Below are 22,631 nucleotides of genomic sequence, written 5' to 3'. Positions count from 1 at the left end.
AAGCTAAAACCAGGCAAGCCCTATAAAGGCTGAAATACAGTACTTTCAGTAATACAAAGCAAACAGAAAAGCAGTGATCTAAAAATAACCAGTTGTGCATTTTACATGATTCTCTTTTTAATATAGTCTGTTCGACAAAATGTCAAACGACAAAATCTCGATGAATATAAATGGAGTAAAAATCACATGTTCATAATACTATTAGATGGAATGACAAAAAACAATGTACATGAATGATTCCGTTTCAATCAGAAAAAAAAAAAAAAAAACATTAAGTGGTCTGATATATATCTTTATTTTTCCTTATCCAAACCATCACGAAGATCCAATTTTTAATAACTCTGACAAAAACCGCCCAGTGCATAAGGGCACCATCCAACCCTGTGAGCCTTGACAGAACAGGACAGAAGTGCCATCAGAGAGTTACCATGCTAAAACAAGTATTTTATATTACACACATACACAGATATTTCATATGACCCAAGTCTCCCCTTTAGCACTCTTTTCATCTCGTTCAGTTCTGACTTTTCGATCTTTTTCTTTATTTACTGTAAACATAAAAATCATCCAAATAAAGAGGCGTAGTAATGGAACAATGTGATGCCTTGCCGTTCAGTAGAGTCATATTTAGATCCTTCTCTTATTTGTAGGTGGAGCGAAATGAAAAATAAAAACATTAAAACAAAGAAAAGAGCCAAAAAGAGCGGCCGCTACATCCTGGCCTCAGCAGAGTCGTGCGCCGTAGCCAAATGTCTGTTTAATAGCGTGGCAGTAGTACCTCTGCCAGCCATCTCGTGTTCGTTCCTCTTCACTCTCGGGAACTGCCCGACACTCAATCTTTAACTCCGTCTCGTTACCCTTGTCTGTGAAAGTCAATGTCACCGTCGCATAGTGCTCTGAAATGAAAAGGACAGACAGCGAAGGTGAACGACGTGCAGACGTTTCTCAAAGTCGACTGGCACACGGTAAATGAGACAGCCGGTAAATATGATATTTATTATGTGACTTGCATTCTGTCATATAGTGAACTATACTACCTGTCAAAAGTTTGGGGTCGGTAGAAGTCTGTTCTGCCCACCAATGCAGCATTTATTTGCTCAAAAATACAGTTAAATAGTAATATTGAGAAATATTACAATTTAAAAATAGCAGCAAAGCTGCATTTTTCATTATTCCTGTTTTCAGTGTCACATGTTCTTTCAGAAATCATTCTAATATGCTGATTTGGTGCTCAAGAAACATATTATAATTATCAATGTTGAAAACAGTTTGATACGGTTCGATAAAGGATTCGGTCTCTCTGAACTCCTCTTTCCAAAAGCCTCCTCTTCTCTGATTGGTCAGATGGCCCAGTCTGTTGTGATTGGTCTACTCTGCTCTGATTGGTCAAATGGCCCAATCTGTTGTAATTGGTTTACTCTGCTCTGATTAGTCAGATGGCCCAGTATGTTGTGATTGGTTTACTCTGCTCTGATTGGTCAAATGGCCCAATCTGTTGTGATTGGTTTACTCTGCTCTGATTGGTCAGATGGCCCAGTCTGTTGTGATTGGTCTACTCTGCTCTGAATGGTCAGATGGCCCAGTCTGTTGTGATTGGTTTACCCTGCTCTGATTGGTCAGATGGCCCAGTCTGTTGTGATTGGTCTACTCTGCTCTGATTGGTCAAATGGCCCAGTCTGTTGTGATTGGTCTACTCTGCTCTGATTGGTCAGATGGCCCAGTCTGTTGTGATTGGTCTACTCTGCTCTGATTGGTCAAATGGCACAGTCTGTTGTGATTGGTCAGAAACCAAATGGCTGTTAGCATATCTGAATTTTAGCTCTTTCTCAGCATGTGATACAGTGATACCAACAGTAACAATGGCTTCGGTTTTACCGTATCAATCTCATCCTTTGGAATGCATCAAAACAGTTGAAAACTTACTGACCCCAAACTTTATGTGACATTCTTACAAAATGTCCAGTGTTCAGTCTATTCTCTCCACACTAATGGCTCAGTTGCTGTATGGGAAAGTCTCTTAGCAGCCGACGCTTACATTGCTACTGTAGCAACCAATGTAGATATACAAGATGCTGAATACACCGTCTAAACAAATGTATCTGATTTCATAACTTGCAAAATGCCAGTGTGGACAGTCTATTGTCTGCAGTGTGAATAAAGCTGGTTTAACTTACCACAAGGCCATGTATTGTACCTCCATTTCATGACTATCTTCTGCTCAGGTACCTGTTAAACCATCAAATCATAAATCAACCATCACTCTCAATCATCAGTGAATGTACTTCTAGCTGAGCTGTCATCATGCTTTATAATTGGGAACTGAAGTCTCACCAGTTCCTGGAACTCTCCGTTCACGTTTCCGTCCAACAGGCGAAACTTCCCACCTTTTTCAGCCTCAACCATGGCACCACTGCGTGTGAAAGCCTGAACCATCTGTAACACACAATTTGGCATTCTTCTCAAACAAATGTAATCACTAATGAGAAGAGCTCTGTCATTCAATAATAAGAGCCCAGGGAGTCTCACTATAGTGGAGATGCAACTAATGGCCTGTCAGCTGTGGTGGAGCAGAAGACTCACCTCCTGATTGAGAAACACCCTGTAAAGCTCTTCTGGTGAGGTGAGGAATGTGTCCTTTAACGAAAACTTGCAGGTGGGGATTTTTACCCCTGTGTTGGAAGGAGGAGGAGCAGCGCTACATGGGCCAATCTAAAAATACAATTACACACAAATGATGAGTTTGAGCAAACGGATCTGATGAATTAAGCTCAGTCAGCTGCTTTTACGTCAGTTGTGCTTCAGCATGGATGAATCAAATCGTTTAAGCAATCACTATGGTTGCATTTGATTGCCACATCGGAGCAGATCTGTCAAGCTACATTGAGCCCCACTGATAGTAAAAAAAAAAAATTTAAGAAACCATATATTAAGGTGAGCAGATTTCTGAAAAAGAAACCAGGGCATTTTCTAGGTCAATGGCCAAAATGTAATTGAAATCTCACTTGTTATCTGTGAATTTAAAACCGATAATACATTTTTGTATGTTTTTATTTTTGTGGGTACCATATGCTATTATTATAATTAATTATGATCTTTCAAACTGACCCTAACTGGGTTTAAAACAATTAATCAAAAATCACATTATAGTTAGTAACTATTTCAAATAGCAACAGATGTAAACATAACAAAATTACAACTTTACACATTATAAAAATGAAAATATACACGTGATAAACTGTATTTAACTTTTTATACATTTTCTAATTGCATTTAATATTTTATGTTCACAAACTGTGAATGTACAGTATACAGCAGAGTGTATCTACAACAACACTATTTATTGTAGATACAAGCCGCCCATGATATCTAGTAGCCAGGGCTTGTTTTCTGACATATGCATGAACAAATGCCATAAGCCTGGATTTTCCTGTGAAATCCAAACTGACAGCTCAAACCATGAATCATTATTGTAAGCTTGATCGGACTGAATCAGGATAAAGAAAGAATATGAATTTGAACATGGATTTTTTTTAGCATTCCATTACATAATATAGCTGACATGATGATTTATCAAAAAACAATGGCAGTAAAATATATCTGGACACTTAAGTGTGTATAAATGTCTTAAAATACATTTTCAAATTGCATTATATATCAAAAAACAGATGCCATTTATATAATGAAAGACAGTAAAGAATTTTTTTTAATGATAAAACAATAGATTTAATGTTCAAAATAAGAGCTGACTTCATAAAGCCACCAAAAATTACATTTACTACTAATAATATTAATCATGAAAAGAGTTAATAGAAAAAGATTTAAAGGTTGTATCAGTGATTTCAGGCCCCACTTTTTTTTTAATCACATTCATCTAATCTTTCCTAACGGATCTGAGATCTGCACATAAAAACAATTGGTTTCACCAACCACTCAAAACCAAAACAAATAGTGTTCCAACCAATCACCGACAGGGGGCGGGTGTTGAGAGGTTTTGAGCCAGCTTCTTCTTCAGCTCCGACTTCGCGTGCAGCCGTGCATGAGCACAAAACCTCACAACACCCGCCCCCTGTCAGTGATTGGTTGGAACACTATTTGTTTTGGTTCTGAGTGGTTGGTGAAACCAATTGTTTTTATGTGCAGATCTCAGAGCCTAGGCTGCCTACAGAGACGTGTTTTTTTGACGGCCTGCTTATGGGGCGGGCAGCTAGCGGATCGTTAGGAAAGATTAGATGAATGTGATCCTTTTTTTGGGGGCCTGAAATCACTGATACAACCTTTAAATGACATGAAAAGAGTTCAGAGGAAAGGTCCAGCATTATACATTTTAAGTATCTGTACTTTATCCGAGTATTTTTATTTTGGGAAACTTTTACTTTACTGCATTGATAATATCATACTTTTTCCTACTGTATTTTGAGCTGAAGAACTCGTCACTCGCTCTGAGAAGCGTTAGCAGTGTCCAATTCGTAAACAAGCTGATTCTTGTCAATTAACCTGTTAAATCGGTTCGCAAATCGCACTGAACGATTCATTCGTGAATGGCAATTGTAAATGAAAGTCATATGTACTGTCAGTTGTTTTTTCACTTATAAAATCCATTGTATGAAATGCTTGAATGAGCACATGACCACATTTGTGTATCACCATCTGAACGGGGAAGATTTTAGGTAAAAACAAACGTTAAAATAAAGCAAATTAATACCCATGCATCTTCCCCACTACCGTAGCAGTTTCAAGTGATGTAAAACTAGTATGTTTGTCTTAAACTGTTAACATATTTTGCCCTATGTGATGTCCGTTTTATTTTGTATATTTATCAACACATTTTGTTTTTCCTCATTTTTATACTATATGGTACATTTAGTTATTTTCACTTGTTCACACATGTGAATTATCAGTGAATAACAGGTTTTGGTAATAATGTTTTCTTACTTGCAGATCAATACATTAAGTGTCTGCATAATCTTCCTTATTGACTAGTGCTGGTTACTTGACATCCACAATAATTCATAATGATTTCAGACTGAGCAGTAAGCTATTTAAGCTATATTGAAGAAAATCGAGACACTTTAAGGCTCACCTGAGTTTTGCTTGTCTTAGTTGTTCCCTGGGCTGTTTGTTTCGTCACACCATTGGCTGTGGGCAGGATCATGCCCTGTGTGAACTCTACAACAGATAATAACAGATTATAGCAATCCACATCCAACAGACAACACTGCTACAGGAATGCCATCAGTTTTGTCATCTCAGTGAGACGTACCTGTTTTGAGGAAGCCCACATAGCCGGCCAGCGCCGTGCGAATTTTATCGGCTCCCTCCCTCCTCATCAGAGAAAACAGCGCCGTCTCAGGCTCATCTTTACAAAGACTCACACTGACCTGTGTGTGATCCCGAAAAAAAATACTCATCATCATCACGTACACAATCTATATACTCAGCATGGCTATTTAGTTATTCACATCCAATAACAACTAGGGCTGTGCGATTAATCGTAATTTACTTTCGATTTCGGCTAAGTAAGGATTAGTCTGCAGAGTTTCCCCTAGGATATTTTTCAGGGGAGGGGGGGTTAAACCGAACTTTTATTTTGACGGGTTGCCGTGAAGACCTTTGAGTTTCTGTGTTTATGACATGATGATAGTTTTTCTCAAATGAAGCGGTTAAGTGACTGTCAGAGCGGATCTAGAGTCTGGAGAGGACATTCATGCATTCGTGTCCTCATGTAGACAAAAAAACAGTGCGAGCGTCACACGTGCTTCAGTGTGTGTGTGTGTGTGTGGTAAATGAAACTGCCCATCGGCTGCACCATTCATTCACACAGAACATGCAGGATTCGTATTAAAATAGTCTTTGAGGTTTAATATTCACACACACTAGTCTATATCACGATTTGATTTCAAGTATACTGAACTGCTCTCTATTTATTCATCAAAAAATGTAATTAAAAATTCCACGTTATACAGTAAATTCCATTTTTATGACTGGATTTTGTCCCCCGCAAAACAATGGCAGGGGAAACACTGAGTCTATATTTAATGTATACAGCAGTGTTATTGTACATTTGATTGCTTTATTTAATTTCTGTTCAAGGCTATTATTTATCTGATTACCACTGTACATCTTTCAGAAAATCCTAAAGCACTTTATTTAATTTATTTTTTGTTCTGTTGAATTTATTGGTCGGTTTTGTTTGTAAGTGGGTTTTTTTCTTCTTTTTTTCTTTTCTTATTGTATTGCTGACTGTTTACTTGTCTTCTGTAACAGTTCTGAGGAACTTTTACTTACATTAGTTAACCCAGTATTAGTTAACCTAGTATTAGTTAACCCAGTATTAGTTAACCTAGTATTAGTTTTTGTTGAATAATTGTGAAATTTCACTGATATGAAATGAAATACATTAATGAAATATGACTTTGATCATATCACCCACCAATAATTGTGTTAAATAATCATGATCAATATTGACTAAAATAATCATGATTTTTGCAATAATCGAGCAGCCCTAATAACAACAACAACAAAAAATAGATACTTTTGTTCCAGATACTTTAGATCAGTGGTTCTTAACCTTTTTGACTCCAAGACCCCCACTGTCCACAAGAATTTTCGAAGGCCCCATGACTTTTCCAGTTGTTTGTGATTTACTAAGGATTAAGGATAAGGATTTTTTAAAAATATTTTTACTCACAATTTCTTATACTTTGGAGATTGGCTTAAAGGGTTAGTTCACCCAAAAATGAAAATTCTGTCAGTAATTACTCACCCTCATTTTGTTCTAACCCCGTAAGACATTCGTTCATCTTCGGAACACAAATTAAGATATTTTTTGATGAGATCTGAGAGCTGGCTCACTCCTTCATAGGCTGCTAGGCAATTTCATTCTGCCGGTCCAGAAAAGTTAGTAAAAACATTGTTAAAATAGTCAGAGTGACTACAGTGGCTCAACCTTAAGTTTATCAAGCGACGAGAATACTTTTTGTGCGCAAAAATAACGACTTTATTCAACTATTAATTTTCTTCTGGGTGGGCCTCACGACGCATGCGCAAGAACTAAGAAGATGACGCTCACGATCATTTGATGGGAAAGTGTGAAAGGTAAGCCATTCATTTTGCGGCATTGGTAAGGCACTTTTGTTTTCTCGTTGGTTTCTCACAATTCGGACATCCAGGAAATGCACAGACCCATCTACGTCATCTCAGTTCTCGAGCATGCGTCGTGTTGCTCTCGTGAACTCACTCAGAGGCACAGAAGAAAATTAATAGTTGAATAAAGTCGTTATTTGTTTTGTGTTTTTTGCGCACAAAAAGTATTCTCAGCGCTTGATAAACTTAAGGTTGAGCCACTGTAGTCACTTGGACTATTTTAATGACGTTTTTACTAACTTTTCTGGACCGGCAGAATGAAATTGCCTAGAAGAAGCCTATGAAGGAGTGAGACAGCTCTCAGATTTCATCAAAAAATATCTTAATTTGTGTTCCGAAGATGAACGAATGTCTTACGGGGTTGGAACAAAATGAGGGTGAGTAATTACTGACAGAATTTTCATTTTTGGGTGAACTAACCCTTTAACTAGAAAATGTACATTCATTATAAAAGTGCTCATGAAGATTTTATTTACATGACATTTCCAGGTCTAGAATTCAGACTTTCAAAATGAGGCTTCCTCATATATCCAGGTCATCCAAGGGAATGGAAAAACTGGTTCTTTAAAAACAACAAATGAATTAAAGTAAGAAATATCTTGATTTTAAATTATTTTAATCTTTCTTGAGGCCCCTCTGGAAGTTTGCTAAAGCCCCTTACTGGGCTCCGTCTGCTTAACTGAGAACCACTGCTTTAGATTCTCGAATACATCAGTGTTTAAAGGGGCTATATGTAGAATCCACAAACACTTGTTATTAGCGACACCGGTGGCCATTAAGTGAACTGCAGCCAGCAACTTATTACTTGTGCTCGCATTCCTCCACACGTAACGCACAAGACTGAATGTGAATACTCACAACGATGTTCTTTTTCGTTCTTCGCTTAGAAGTAAAAAAGAAATACCTTAGAAATCGCTTAGAATATAAAAAAGAAAGAAATGCAGTGATATACTTTTAACAAACATCCTGACACCGTCCACGATACAGAGCAACGTTTAGATAAATATGTAAATATGTGCTGTGCGCTTTACGTAATTAATGAGGTATGAGATGAGGTACAGATGAGGTAATTAAAATTACACTGTTATGATAGTTTGATTATAAAGTATGTTTGAGACTATACAGTAAATCTGACTTTGTGATACTATAGTTTGAATTAAACCCTTTTCTTTGCAAGACACTGACATTACAGTACAGAATGGCTCTTTCGGCATTATCCTGAACATTGTATAAGCATTTGTTCATGTGTCATTGAACAGACGAGAGGCTCTCGAAGAGACGGCACTTCCTTTTGATTTTCCTGGCAAAAACGTCCCAAATCCTTCACATAAAAATCAGTCTAGGCTTTCATAGACAACCTAGTTTTGTTACAAGCTGTTCACACATTGGCAATAAAAAAAGCGAGTAATACATGATAATTCTTACATACAGCCCCTTTAAATAAATTGACCATGTTTACAATACACACTGCCATTGTAGTCTTCTGTAAAACCTTCAGGTTGGTGATGCTACAGTATATATAAAATGCTACGTGAATGAGTTAACTTACATCAAGGTCGTCCATGTCATTTTCATCCGAAAGGTTTGGAACTTCAATGTTCCCCTTGTATTTGATGCCTGATTTTGATGTCCCTGTACAAACAGACAGCCCAAATCATGTACGTGAATATTAAAGCCAAGTAAACTAAATAACTGCTTCAATTAGACATTTACTTAGAATTTCTCTAGGTCATATACATCTTTAAGGCCTACTATTCACACCAAGAGCAAATAAAATGCATTCCTTCCTATAGATCTATTTACACCAGGGATGAACATCAGGCCAAAAAACTTAGCACTTTGGGATTTTGCTTAAATATAAAGTGCGTTACAAATAAAATGTATTATTATTATACAAAAATTAGTTGTTATCTAGGTGGATTGTGGATCCGTTTTCAGTTTCAGGTTGTGTATTCCCTTTAGCCAGCTGTTTATAGAGCAGACACTCCACTTAACTGCATTTAAAAAAGAAAAATATATACAGTATATATAATTATTATTTTATTTATTTTTTACGCCTTGTATTTTGCATTAAGGCGAGACACGGCAGGCAAAAACAGTTTTTTTTACTGTTCAATTTTGGGATTTTTGAATATTTGTCTTCAATAACATGTCTTCTTTCAGACTTGTGGTGAAAAAAAGTCCGAAATACACATTTAGGTCTTTATTTTACTACACTTTGTCTGTTTGCATCTGTAGATTTCTCATAAATTCAACAAAAGTTGGCGTTCTTAATCCTCCCGCTGCTGGCACCCTGTCATCACACGCTGGAAAGCTCTCTCTGTCCTGTACAATGCTGTCGGATCCAAATATGGTCATTTCCTTTTTATCAGCAACCAATCGTGAAAGTAAAAGGGCTGAATGCGCAATCTCATTGGCTGATGATAAATCTTTAAAGCCCGTTTTCTCAAAATGACTTCTCATACTCCAAGTCCGAAATCTCCACTTCAGTAGCACCTATATACACCAAACTTTCCAGTCTTGTACCTAATTATATTATGAAGACATTTACATAGGGATTTGTAAATATATTATTCCTAGCCTGATTTATATAACATTTTATTCCAAAAAACATGGCGAAAAATAATTTTTTTAAGGCTATTGACAGTATATTCTGATTTACAGGATAACAAAAGTAGATATCCATGAATCCCACAGTAATTTTTTCCCCCATCTAATATGTGAACACAATGAAAAAATACATTTTAACCTGGCTTTATCCAATACTCAAGATTTCGTTTTTTTAAATATATGCAAATTAGTGCATATTTAATTAGATATTGCCTAATTTGCATATTTAAATATTAAATTACAGAAAACTTGTAATACATTTTTTTCTCATCTTAATGTAGGTAATCAACTGGGAAAGTTTCATGGTGACATCTGCTAGTTAAAAAATGTACCCTATTCACCTGTAGTGTCTCGCCTTAAAGTGCTTTTCCATGTTGTTCTTGGTGGGAGCAGACTTAAGTTAGCAATAGCTGATCCACAGGTATTCCACACATATTTCCTCACCTGTCCAGGCGGCCTTCAGATTCCACTCGTAGAAGAATATCAGCTTCCCTTTGCGATTATTGATGGATGCTTCTCCCTCCACCTTGCTGACCTCTGTGATCTCACACTTGCCTTCTTCATTCTCCACCCACAATCCCATGAGCAGCTCCTTCAGCTTCTCCGATGACCAGTTTGTGGCATCCCTCTCCGTCCTAACAACACAAAGCACATTCACTGATATTACTCCCTTTTTTTTTTTTTTTTTGCAGGGCTTAATGCTAAGGATTTTTCTACTGGTCAGTGGTTCAGATTTTTACTTGCCCTGGCAAAATTTTCACTGGTCCCACTAAAGAAAAAAGAAAAAAAAAAAGAATTTTCTATGACTTAATCAGTTGTTTGTGATTACTGCACACAGACTTAGAAGATAAAATTTTATAATCATATCTATACAGATAATTGAATTGGATTTCCATGTCAGGTTGTATCATTCATAAGAGTTAATAGATTCAAAAATTAGGCAATAATTTTTAGTGTACAAAAGTCTCCAAGACAAGAAGACATAATTATGTCCTGAGATTTGAATCCATTTAATGAGGATTCATTAAAACAATACCTTTCTAATGAAATTTAACGTGAAAGTAACGTTTCCAAGCCTTTAAATCACAATAGTAATTTTTATTATTGATATTTCCAGGTTGTCTGTGGAACCCTGAGAATAGTTCTTGACAAAACCTAGCTTTAATGTGACTGTAATGTCGAAACTAGGATCTATAGGGTTTGCTGTCAACAGTAAAAAGCCATTTAAACTTGTGGATGGAGATGCTGACAAACACCAAGAAATGGTTTAAATGCTTCAGCTTCCCCAATTAATGTCCGTTTCCTCAATACACCTTCATAAGCAGTGTAGCCCTGAGAAAACTGTCTGAGAGCATCTCTTCCTCAGTAACAATGATGTCCAAGCTGCCGAGACACTGCAAGAGCAGAACCGAAGCGACAGCTGACAACACAAGAAATAGAAGGGTAAACAAGATCTTCGTCAAATTATAGAAATATATCGACCAGAAAGCCGTCACATGAAAGATGCGGCGAAAGCATGGCATGAATAAACTTGCGACGACGCTAACGGCCCATTAGCCAGATATCAGAATAAACCCCAAAACAACAACAACTTGAACTTTCTCGGTTGCTCTAACTGTTCCGTTGCCAGAACCATGTTTTCTTCGGTCGAGAGTGCTCGTGAGGCACTTGATTCACAGACGACAGCTAGGCGGGTGTTCTTTAGCATGTTAGCATCAAGATGGATTGAGTAAGTGTGCGAATGTGCCGGTTGTCTCTCACCAGTGCCAGTTGTTGACGTTTGTGGCATCCGCTCTCTCCTCCACGATCCAGCGAGGGTCCCCTTCTCCCCACTTCGCCATGCTGATTTAATACAGATATTCTGAATTCAGAATGAATGAATGACTGAAGCCACGGAGTCTGACACGAGCGTGCTCTCCTCTCGCTTCTGGAATCCTCTCGACTGCTGCCTCTGGTTTTGTTGCTCGTAGAAATTACTGGAAACGGAAGTCGCGCACAAGCTAAGGACTCCGTGCTAAACACAAGGCTTGGAGATGATTCCGCATTAACTTGGAGAAACGTGTCTGTTTGTTGGTATTTAAAAAGTATATATAAAGACAGTAGCATTGTATTATTAAAAATGCCATTTAGAACCACGTTAATTCTGAACTGATTTAGTTGGCTGAATTCAATCTGAAATGTAGGCTACAATGCTAAATGTAAAATGGATGTATATGTAGGCCTAAGTGGCAGATCACTTGTCTGAAAATACGGTCCTTATTGTTTTTGCAATAGCACGAATAGTTGGCTCAAGACTTGCTCTTTGGTACACAAAAGAAGATATTTTGAAGAATTTTGGGAACCAAACAGTTGATGGTCCCCTTGACTTCCATGGTAGCTAGGGAAAAAAAATTCATGGAAGTCAATGGGGTCCATCAAATGTTTGGTTATAAACATTCTTCACAATATCTTCTTTTGTGTTCAGCAGAAGAAAGCAATTCATAGAGGTTTGTAACACCTTGAGGGAGAGGAAATGATGACAGAATTTTCATGTAGGGGTGAACTAGGCTACATTTAAATTTTAATGTTTGCTATTTATCGCGTTGGTTTAATTTCAAGTCAAGTCAAGTCACCTCACCTTTATTTATTTAGCGCTTTTTACAATACAGATGGTTTCAAAGCAGCTTTACAGTGATAACTGGAAAATGCAACAAAGTTTGTTGTTCGGCTGTACAGCAGATCTAGAAGAAAATAGTGTCAAAGTCCAGCTTGAGTAAGTGTTTTCATTTTTGTTGTAAAAAAAATTGTTTTAATTTATTTATATAGACGCTTTCGAGAAAACAGTGATGTTCAGTTATGGTCTCAATACAGACAGATCAATAATTTCGTTGAAAATTAATATGAATTTAAATGTTAATTCTAGTGTGTGCAATGGCAAAAGAGACATAACAACTGGAATTAGAATGGAAGTGAATTAGGCACAGACAAAAAGCTGCTTTTCTGACCGAGATTGATTTTTGATCATTGTAGGTCTATTAGTCATTTGCATATCAAATACATATTGCATACAAATCATTTTAAACTAGACAAAGTCATGTAAAAAGGTAATTGATGAATTTTAAAAATATATAATACATAATAAATCATATTAAATAAATCACTTAATTGCTGAACTGTAACAAGTAACCAGTTCTGACAGACAGTAAACCACTATTGGCAGCACACAGATTTATAGTTCTGTCATGAAGTTTGGCATAATTTCAGAAAAGCCAAGGACAAGAACTACTAATATTGCGACACAAAAATACACAAAAGCAGATATTGCAAAGTGCCGTTTCTTTGGAACGACATTTAAAACAGGAGAACAAATAGCAATTTCATGCTATTCAGCAGGTGAGTTTCAAAGAAAGGACATTATTTATCATGTGAAGTATTTGTGTGTGTGATAGAGCAGTGTCTCTCAACCTTGGTACGTTAGGGTACACTTTTGGTACACTTTTGAATCAAGTGTGTTTGATATGGGAGACAAAGAAAATGTGCAGTGTTGGGGGTCCTTCAGGAGCAGGGTTGAGAACACAATAATCATGTGATATCATTAGTTTCTCTAACGGTATCACAAGATGATTTATTTACACATTTGTCTTTTCAATTTACAAAATTAATTATTAGCAAAGGATTACAATTTGAAGGTTTCTTGTACACTAGATGGTGAGTCGGTGCAAGCAAGGACTACACTGCAAAAGCAACAGCACTTTACATGTTTACTAGTCTGGTGAACAGTAGATGTTTCAGGACTCATTCATTGGATGTGTTTATGACACTGAGATCACTCACCCTGAGCTTTTTTCTTCTGCACAAAGGCACAATGAAGCTCCTGATTGTAGCTGTACTCGTTGGACTGTGTCTTGCCCAGCATAACCCAAACACTAAACCTAATAGGACCTCCATTGTTCATCTGTTTGAGTGGCGGTGGGCAGATATAGCTGAAGAATGTGAGAGATACCTGGCACCAAGCGGCTATGGAGGAGTTCAGGTATGGTTACAAATCTGTTTTTAAGTAGCAGTATGATCAATGTGATGTTATGAACTTTGAGCTTTTAGAGGAGTTGTTTACAGAAGGTAATGAATTATGAAAGGTTAGAACATTTTCCAAAAACAGTTGTCTTTTATTTTACAGATCTCTCCCCCCAGTGAAAGCATTGTGGTGACCAATCCTTGGCACCCTTGGTGGCAGAGGTATCAGCCAATCAGCTACAACTTGTGCTCCAGATCAGGAACTGAGGAAGAGCTGAAGGACATGATCACACGCTGTAACAAAGTTGGGGTACTGCAAAACTACTGTAAAAGAAAAAAATCTGGCTGTTGTTGTTGCCAGAATAATTATGTAAAAATGTAAACATTTACAGAACAACCTGTATATTTTACAGTTTAAAACTGTAATTTACAAAAAAGTTAAATCCTTTTCTGCTGAACTAGCAAGGCCATCTATTTTGTACATTTAACATATACTGACAACCACATAATAATGCTTTGGTGAAGAGAAAGTCACACGAAGAATCAAAGTTCAGCATAAGCTTTTCCACAACCTGAGGTAAATGCTAATATATAGATGGTGCACAGTGTCATGCACACAATACTGTACAAAACACCATCATGGTACCACACGACAGTAAAATAATGCGATAAACATTCATTTAACAACATAAGATGTAACGTAACATAAAACCCTAATGTATATAACGTATAACAAAAAACTATCATTATTAAAATGAAAAACCATCAAATGTGAAGTGTCGCACGAGGAATTCTGGGAATGTCAGTGTATGGCTTTTCACTCTTAATTATAAGATTATTTGTTCTTTTTTACTTCCAAAAATAGTATATTTAACAGTAATTTACTGGTTAGATCTATAACAGTTTTTCTCGTGTATATACTGTTCATTAATCAACAGTTACTTCTAGACTAACTAACAGTTAATCTTTTACCTTTTAAAATTACAATTATTTTTAGTGTAAAGATAACCGTTTCGTACCTCAAAAATAGCCAAATGATGACACTAAAAATTAATTTTCTTTATATGGCAATTATTAATTATGCTCTGAAAAAGTTTTAGATTCTCTCAACTATTGTCTATTTGTTTTGCCAATTTGAATTTGTTTGTTTACTAAATGCAAAATGACTAATTTAGCCAATAAATTCATTAAGGCCACTATATTTCTTGGTAACACTTGGTAACATGAAAATGATGTTAATTTCAACATTTGTGTTCAAATGACTAAAATCGAAAGTTGTATCTGTTAATATTATTTAATGGACATCAGCTATTATGAACTAACTTTTTATTATCCAACATTAACAAAGATGATTAAATACTGTAACAAATGTATTCCTCATTGTTAATTAAAGTTAGTTATTGTAAGTGTTACCGGTTTCTTGTTCCAACAAATTTCAGATTAGTAACACAATATACTAATCTATTAATTTGGTAGCCACATAGATTTATGGACATACCTTATGGGTAACACTTTACTTGAAGGGGTGTGCATAAGACTGACATGACACCTTCATAATTATGACATGGCAGATGTCATAAATATAAAGGAGGTCTTATGCATGTTTATGGCAAATGTCATTAAGTGTCATTCGCTCAATTATGACATTTTTAATGCAAATATGACATTGTTTGAGATGTCTTTGTTATGACAACTTGACATAAACCAATACATCATAACCTGTCAGTGTCTTTGTCATGACAACTTGACATTACCAAGACAACATAAATTGTCATAAATATGACATAGCAGATTAATTATCAAACTTAAGAAACCACTTAGCTTTATGGGTTAACATTTCATTAAACTGTTAGGTGGTTGGTTTTGACATTGGCTGTCATGAGGCCATTATAACTGTGTCATGAATGTTTTTCTTGACCTCAACTACAGTGGTACAAATTTAATTTATCATTAAAATGTTATAATGGCTTCATGACAGCCAATGTCAAAACCAACCACATGACAGTTTAATGAAATGTTAACCCATAAAGCTAAGTGGTTTCTTAAGTTTGATAATTAATCTGCTATGTCATGTTTATGACATATTTATGACAGGTTGTGTTGTCTTAGTAATGTCAAGTTGCCATAACAAAGAAATCTCACACAATGTCATATTTGCATTAAAAATGTCATAATTGAGCGAATGACACTTAATGACAGTTGTCATAAACATGCATAAGACCTCCTTCATATTCATGACATGTGTCATGTCATGATTATGACGGTGTCATGTCATGATTATGACGGTGTCATGTCAGTCTTATGCACACCCCTTCAAGTAAAGTGTTACCGTTTGGAATTCTTTGTTCAGACAAGTGTGTTTGCCTCGTTGGGACAACATTTGAGGGAATTCTGTTGGTTTAACATGGATTTTTATGTAAATTCGCACATAGTATTTGTGACTCAAAGTCCTGTAACCTGGAAAATATGTAGTTGCTTTCTTTTACAGAGTGTAGACGGCATCTCCTGTGTTTTACTTTGCAACAGGTGTACATATATGTGGATGCAGTCATAAATCACATGTGTGGAGCCTCTGGTGGAAAGGGCAATCACTCCAGCTGTGGATCATACTTCAACGCCAACGAGGAGGACTTCCCCTCTGTCCCATACTCATCATGGGACTTCAATGATAACAAGTGTAGAACTGACAAAGAAGAGATTGAAAACTACAACGATATTTTCCAGGTAAAAAAAAAAAAAAAAACGTAGTTACCTTTTGCTTAAATGAGTCGATGAAGTCAACAAGATATGAAAATTCACCCCTATTTATTGTCTAAATGCATGTTATTAATCTTATTGTGAATGAATAATTTGTGGATTCAATTTTTCATATTTATTTTGACCTCTTTGAACTTTTAAATAAAAATGTCAAAACTTGATCTTCTAGTGAAATGACAGACGTTTCTCTGGTGACATGCTGGACTTCTCCAGCCATTTTGTTGGCGTAAAACCCTCCGTTTACTTCCAATCGACTGCAAGCTTGCATTCAGATTTGCCTCAATCCAATCAACTACCAACAGATAGAACCAAGCTCCTGCCCTAATTAGTTTTCTCTTTCAAGACGTTGTTTCACTCGGATGTACGTCACAATACGGAAGAAAGATCTGTTGCTACTTCATTGCGACTTTAAAAATTTCTTTCATTTGATATTTGAAAAAAAAACAAAAAACTGTGGGCTACAAGTGAGTTGTGCTGCTCAGTCCTATCCACTTTCAACGGCGTTTTTCAGAAATCACTTACTGCACCTTTAATTTGGCTATAAAGTAGCTCTACAGAAGACATAAGTGTCTTTATTCAGCTCGGTTTAGTTCAATGATGATTCAATATCAGTGATAATGTTGCAAAGTTCATCAGTTATAAAACAAATTCTATTTAGCTATAAAGCAGCTCTTCAAAAGACGATTGTATCATTCTGCTCAAGTCAGATTCAAAGGGAGCACATTATGGTGAAAGCTTATCACCCTCCATATGTTTAAAGACTCATAGTTTCTTGTTTTCTGTTGTGTTGGTGCATGCTTTTCATTTAAAGGTTCATTATCACCCCTGACTTAAATTACAGTCCTCAGATTTGTTCACACACAAACTTCAATCCATGTAGTAACACTTGCATCTGCAACTAGTCACAGTGTGCTTCATAGTTGTGTGCGCTATACAACCCTGATTTCAATTCCCCTGCTACCAGTTCAACATGCAGACTATTATTTTGCTGCAGTGCTTGACTTGTTAATTTTGTGTTGACAGGTTAGAGATTGTCGCTTGGTGAGTCTCCTGGATTTGGCCCTGGAGAAGGACTATGTTAGAGGAAAAGTGGCTGAATACATGAACAAACTGATCGACATGGGTGTAGCTGGATTCAGAGTAGATGCTTGTAAGCACATGTGGCCTGGCGACCTAAGTAACGTCTACGGCAGACTCAAGAGCCTGAATACCACTTGGTTTTTACCTGGAACCAAGCCCTTTATTTATCAAGAGGTATCACCATCTCTTCAAGACCAGAGTTACTTAAAATGGTTGTTAAACCATTAACACTTTTTTTTTTTTTCAGGTTATCGACCTTGGTGGGGAGTCCATTAAAGCCAATGAATATTTTGAACTCGGAAGAGTGACGGAGTTCAAGCACAGTGCAAAACTGGGAACAGTCATTCGTAAATGGAACAAAGAAAAGCTAAGCTATCTCAAGTATGCAATAGTAACCTGTAGTATTACAATGCCATCTGGAAAAGTCGTGTCTGATTGGTCAATCACTATATATATATATATATATATATATATATATATATATATATATATATTTCACTGTTGTTCATGGCAACTTACCGGTGCTTTTTTAATGTCTCTCGATCATAACATTAATAAGTCTTAATTTAATTTTACGTCTCTTTTCATACCAGCGCAAGTGATAATAGTTATTTGGGGCCACTTAACAACTGTTGAGTCAACTGCTAAAAAATAGCTACATGGTTCATGGAAAAACTAATCTGGAAACAGACATCATACTGTTTCATTGTTTGACTTGTTGCTAGACTGACAGTTTTTTTTTTAATCTATTAAATGTTCTCCAGAACATTTATTAGCTAATTGAGCATTAAGCAAATCTACAGTTCCTTACATGGTCCTAATTACCGTGTATGGGTTTATTTAGCAATATTTACCATATTACTGTAGTAGACCAAATGTAGTGATATGTCCGAAAAAAAAAAGATATGTAGATATGCCTACCCAGCTAACAAAAACATGTTCTAAGAACATTTTGCAAACATTTTGGGAATGTTCATTCTGAAACGAGTAGTATAGCATTTAAAAAATGTTATACAAATGTCCAACTAAAATGTTTCAGAAAAAAACATTTCATGAATGATGTATAAATGTTTTGTGCTAATATTTTGAGAACATTATAAAAGACCAGATAACCTCAAACCAACATTCTGTTAACGCTACTGGAAGAACATTTGTTCATAACTTGCCTTGGCAGAACATTCTGATAAAATTCCCTGTTAGCTGGGTATAATCATGCTCCGCAATCTTTTGGCTTGTAAGAGTTATTGAAGGAGTTGTAAACAGTGTTTTGTCTTAGGAGCTGGGGAGAGGGCTGGGGTTTCATACCCTCTGATAAAGCCTTGGTGTTTGTGGACAATCATGATAATCAAAGAGGCCACGGCGCTGGTGGAGCTTCTGTTTTGACATTTTGGGACTCTAGGTAAAATATTTTGAAATATTTTCCAAGAACTCCGACTAATCCTACCGTGAGTGGTATGTTTTACATTGTGTATTTTGCAGGCTTTATAAGATTGCTTCAGGGCTCATGTTGGCTCACCCATACGGTGTCACCAGAGTCATGTCTAGTTACCTTTGGGATCGACATCTGGTGAATGGAAAGGTGAATGCTCACACTTAAAAAAAACTATGATTATGTTAAAGTCTTATAGTTTATGAAACCCATGTGCTTCACATTACGTAAATTAATAGCTTACAACAGGGCTAATGGCGCACTATAGGGTAAATCCCCTCAGTCACTAAATGGCACAAAATGCAGGTGGAAATTTGACTGATCCATGAAGCAATTGCGGGCAGCAACGCAAAATAGATTCTGTGCTATGTTGATCTAATATTTAATGATTTTCAAAATGTTATAGCTTTAGGTAGCAAATGATAATCATTAAAATTAGCGAATGCATTTTAAGACATGTCTTTTTAATGGTTTGGTTTTGTTCAAGGGAATAAATCAACAGTTTTTCAAAAACTGAAGAATATGTAAACGTATGGTATTTGAAGTGTCCCTGGTTGGGGCTAAAAGCACAATAATTGTAGCGAGAAGCATTTTACTGAAGTTGTGCCTTTAGCCCCGTAACACCCAATAGATTATTTCATACCACACAAGTAAAACCTGAACAAATAATGTTCTTGTGAAATAAAACAGGATCGGAATGACTGGATGGGCCCTCCAAGCAATGCCAATGGATCCACTAAGGCAGTACCCATCAACCCAGATTCCACCTGTGGGGACAAGTGGATATGTGAGCACAGATGGCGTCAAATCAGGTGGGTGTGAATTTTTGTTTTTCTGGACACCTTTTCCTGATTTCAATGTCAAATCCCAGCAATTCTCTTACTCTATTCCCCACACCAGGAATATGGTGATTTTTCGCAATGTGGTCAATGGCCAGCCTCTCTCCAACTGGTGGGACAACGGTAATAATCAGATCGCCTTTAGCCGCGGCAGCAGGGGATTCATTGTCATCAACAATGATGATTGGTGAGAAACTTGCAACACCTACCCAAGAATAGTTAACATGTTAAATGTGCAATAATAATACAAATTTAGCACATGATTACTCCAAGTTGGCATGGAACGGGAGTTGTGATAGTCTTTTCTTCTCTATTGTGACGTATATCAGAGTGAAACTGCTCGAACAAAGCCAATATTAGGGCGGGACTTGATTTTGTCCAACGGGAATTGATTGGATGGTTGTGGTTTGCTGTTGCTGTGATGTCATGTGAGTGACGGCAGGGTCACGCCTTCAAGCCAGTAAATGCATCATCAGAGAAGAGAAGAGATGTACGGAGCCCTTATGGAGATTGAAAAAATTGTGAGATGTGACTGAGGAATTAATTGCTGCTTGCAGCTATATTTTTTATTACATTTTATCAATTAAACAATTAGTGAACATACTTTATCACAGTTAAGACATTTATCTTTATATAGAACCTTTTTGGTATTAATGGTTTAAGATGGAGTCAAGAACCCTAGGGTTCTCTATAACCCCACTGAACCTTTCTTTCTAAAAGTGCATAAAAGAATAACAACTGTCAATTTTGATTCATGGTGACTAACTGTATTTGATTAATGCCCCAGGGAACTGAACGTGACACTGCACACTGGCCTGCCCGTGGGCACATACTGTGATGTCATCTCTGGAGACAAGAGTGGGGACAGTTGCACAGGGAAACAGGTGTCAGTGGGATCTGATGGACATGCCACTTTCCACATCATCCACACAGAGGAGGATCCATTCATTGCCCTCCATGCTGACTCGAAACTGTAGATTCACTGAAGATAATTATAATAAAGCAGGATCACTTAACTCAACAGTGTGGTGGAAGAGCTTTTGTTTACAATCACATCATAAATCATATCATGAAAAAGATGAACCAAAGTGTCTTCTAGCCCACAGAACTACATTCTTCTGATTCACTGCACAAGCATCCAAACTTTTATCTCCTTAACACAGTTAACAAGTCACTGTACTGTTGCTTGTAGGTGTTCCTCCTTGACTGTGAACTCCACTGTCTTTGAATAAGATAACATCTGAAAAAAACAATTGAATGAAAAATTTAGGAGGATTTAGAAACTTTAGGGGCGCAACAAACTATTGCTGCATTATATATTAATGCAATAATTGATTTCTTTTTTGTGGCTTGTTGCTCTTAACCAGTCAAATACACACAAAAATGTGTGTGTGTGTGTGTGTGTGTGTGTGTGTGTGTGTGTATATCTATATATCACACTGTAATAAATCACACTGTAATAAACTGATTTTGCCTTACTAAGGTAATTTTAGTATCACTGTGATACTATTACATATTTTGTTAATATATTTTGAATTCAATTTGATTTTCAGCTGTCATTATTTATGGGTTTAGTTTTTGTAATAACACTGATACTAGTCAAATCTATACTTAATAATATGGGTCAAATAATTCAGATTAGGCTTTGAAACGTGAAGCGCTCAAATTTATTTAATGGAATCATAGCCTTTGGAAGTTTAATAACACTTTGGGGAGTAACGGGATTTATGTTTGTCCATCGCCAAAATATAAGAAGAGTTAAAATGATAATTAAGACGCTTTTCACGATTACGCTAGTCACGTGACTTTTTTTCCTCAGTCCCTCACGTGACATTCCCGCGGATAGTTGAGGCGCGAAAATATAAAACCAGGCAACCGTTAATCTTGTTGCTTCTGGAGGTAAGTAAAATGTACTTTTACACTATATAAAATACTCAAATGCGTAAAGAATGGTTAAATAAGTTTATAGTTAATAGTATACACAAGTAGGAATATCACAAAAGAAATTTTGGAAAGTTTATTCTAGGTAAATGCAGACCAGGCGGTTAACGTTACAGCCGAGTGGTGAGAATACTTTTTAACAAATTCACTTCAGGTCAGGACATTACCTTAATGAAACTTTAGCACTACAGAAAACATAAGCAAGCTTCGTTATTGTACTTAATGTTTAACCATTTTTGTAAACTAATTATATTTTACCATAAAGGAGTCGAATTTGTTGCCATATGGCGAATGTTCCAGTAAGTTACCTTAACAGTAACGTTACATACATTTAACCACCAGATGGCGTAACAGCAAGTCAACTCTAATGGTAGATTTTATAGTAAAGTAGTTCCAGAAGATCATTACCCCTCAGTGAAAAGTGTGTAAAATGCTCAAAGCATATCGTGTATTATAGCCTACTTTTATGATGAGCAAGATTTCAATCAGATTTGAGGGGCAAGTTTACAATTTATATAAAGTTTAGGCTTATAACAAGGGTTAGGTGCTATAATGTCTTTACTTTTTTTTTGTTATAATTAAAAAATTATATTTAGCAGTTTACTAATTTGCCAATAGTTGCATTGACCTAGGTTAATTTGGTTTATTTTCACAGTAAGTGTTTTTTCGTTTTGTTATAAAGGCCTGTGAAAGCAGCCAGATGTTCTTCAGCAGCAGTGATGAGCCCGGGCCGAGTAGCAGCACTCCAGGTAACCGGTAGTGTTTTACCCACACTGACTTGCAATATTTCTTTTTGTGTAAAGGAGCGCAACAGCAAATTTTCACCATGAATATATAAA

The 22,631-nt window shown here is 36.4% G+C and overlaps 2 protein-coding genes across 6 annotated transcripts; one reads left to right on the top strand and one right to left on the bottom strand.

Annotated features, from left to right (window-relative positions):
* Positions 1-134: 134 nt before the first annotated feature.
* On the bottom strand, positions 135-11,655 carry ahsa1b (AHA1, activator of heat shock protein ATPase homolog 1b). The gene is made up of 9 exons (XM_084392699.1): positions 11,515-11,655; positions 10,198-10,388; positions 8,693-8,775; positions 5,261-5,378; positions 5,081-5,166; positions 2,581-2,709; positions 2,332-2,433; positions 2,175-2,226; positions 135-896 (listed from the first exon to the last, which is right to left on the bottom strand). The coding sequence occupies exons 1-9, from the start codon at positions 11,592-11,594 to the stop codon at positions 724-726; spliced, it is 1,014 nt and encodes a 337-aa protein (XP_084248825.1). The 5' UTR covers positions 11,595-11,655; the 3' UTR covers positions 135-723.
* On the top strand, positions 11,081-20,872 carry amy2al1 (amylase alpha 2A-like 1). 5 transcript variants are annotated; one of them, XM_084392696.1, is made up of 11 exons: positions 11,081-11,196; positions 13,593-13,765; positions 13,910-14,056; positions 16,273-16,470; positions 17,527-17,757; positions 17,831-17,964; positions 18,860-18,982; positions 19,063-19,162; positions 19,703-19,824; positions 19,913-20,038; positions 20,639-20,872. In XM_084392696.1, exons 2-11 carry the CDS (start codon positions 13,598-13,600, stop codon positions 20,826-20,828), a joined length of 1,539 nt encoding a protein of 512 aa, XP_084248822.1. In that variant the 5' UTR covers positions 11,081-11,196; positions 13,593-13,597; the 3' UTR covers positions 20,829-20,872. The 5 variants fall into 5 exon arrangements, with proteins under 5 accessions (XP_084248822.1, XP_084248821.1, XP_084248824.1 ...); XM_084392695.1 differs by lacking the exon at positions 11,081-11,196 and adding an exon at positions 11,516-11,826; XM_084392698.1 differs by lacking the exon at positions 11,081-11,196 and adding an exon at positions 11,749-12,505.
* Positions 20,873-22,631: the final 1,759 nt, after the last annotated feature.

The sequence above is a fragment of the Rutilus rutilus genome, assembly GCF_951802725.1.
Source record: "Rutilus rutilus genome assembly, chromosome: 21".
In the NCBI taxonomy this organism is placed as follows: domain Eukaryota; kingdom Metazoa; phylum Chordata; class Actinopteri; order Cypriniformes; family Leuciscidae; genus Rutilus; species Rutilus rutilus.
The sequence above is the reverse complement of the archived record's forward strand: the minus strand, read 5'-3'. Positions and strand labels throughout refer to the sequence as shown.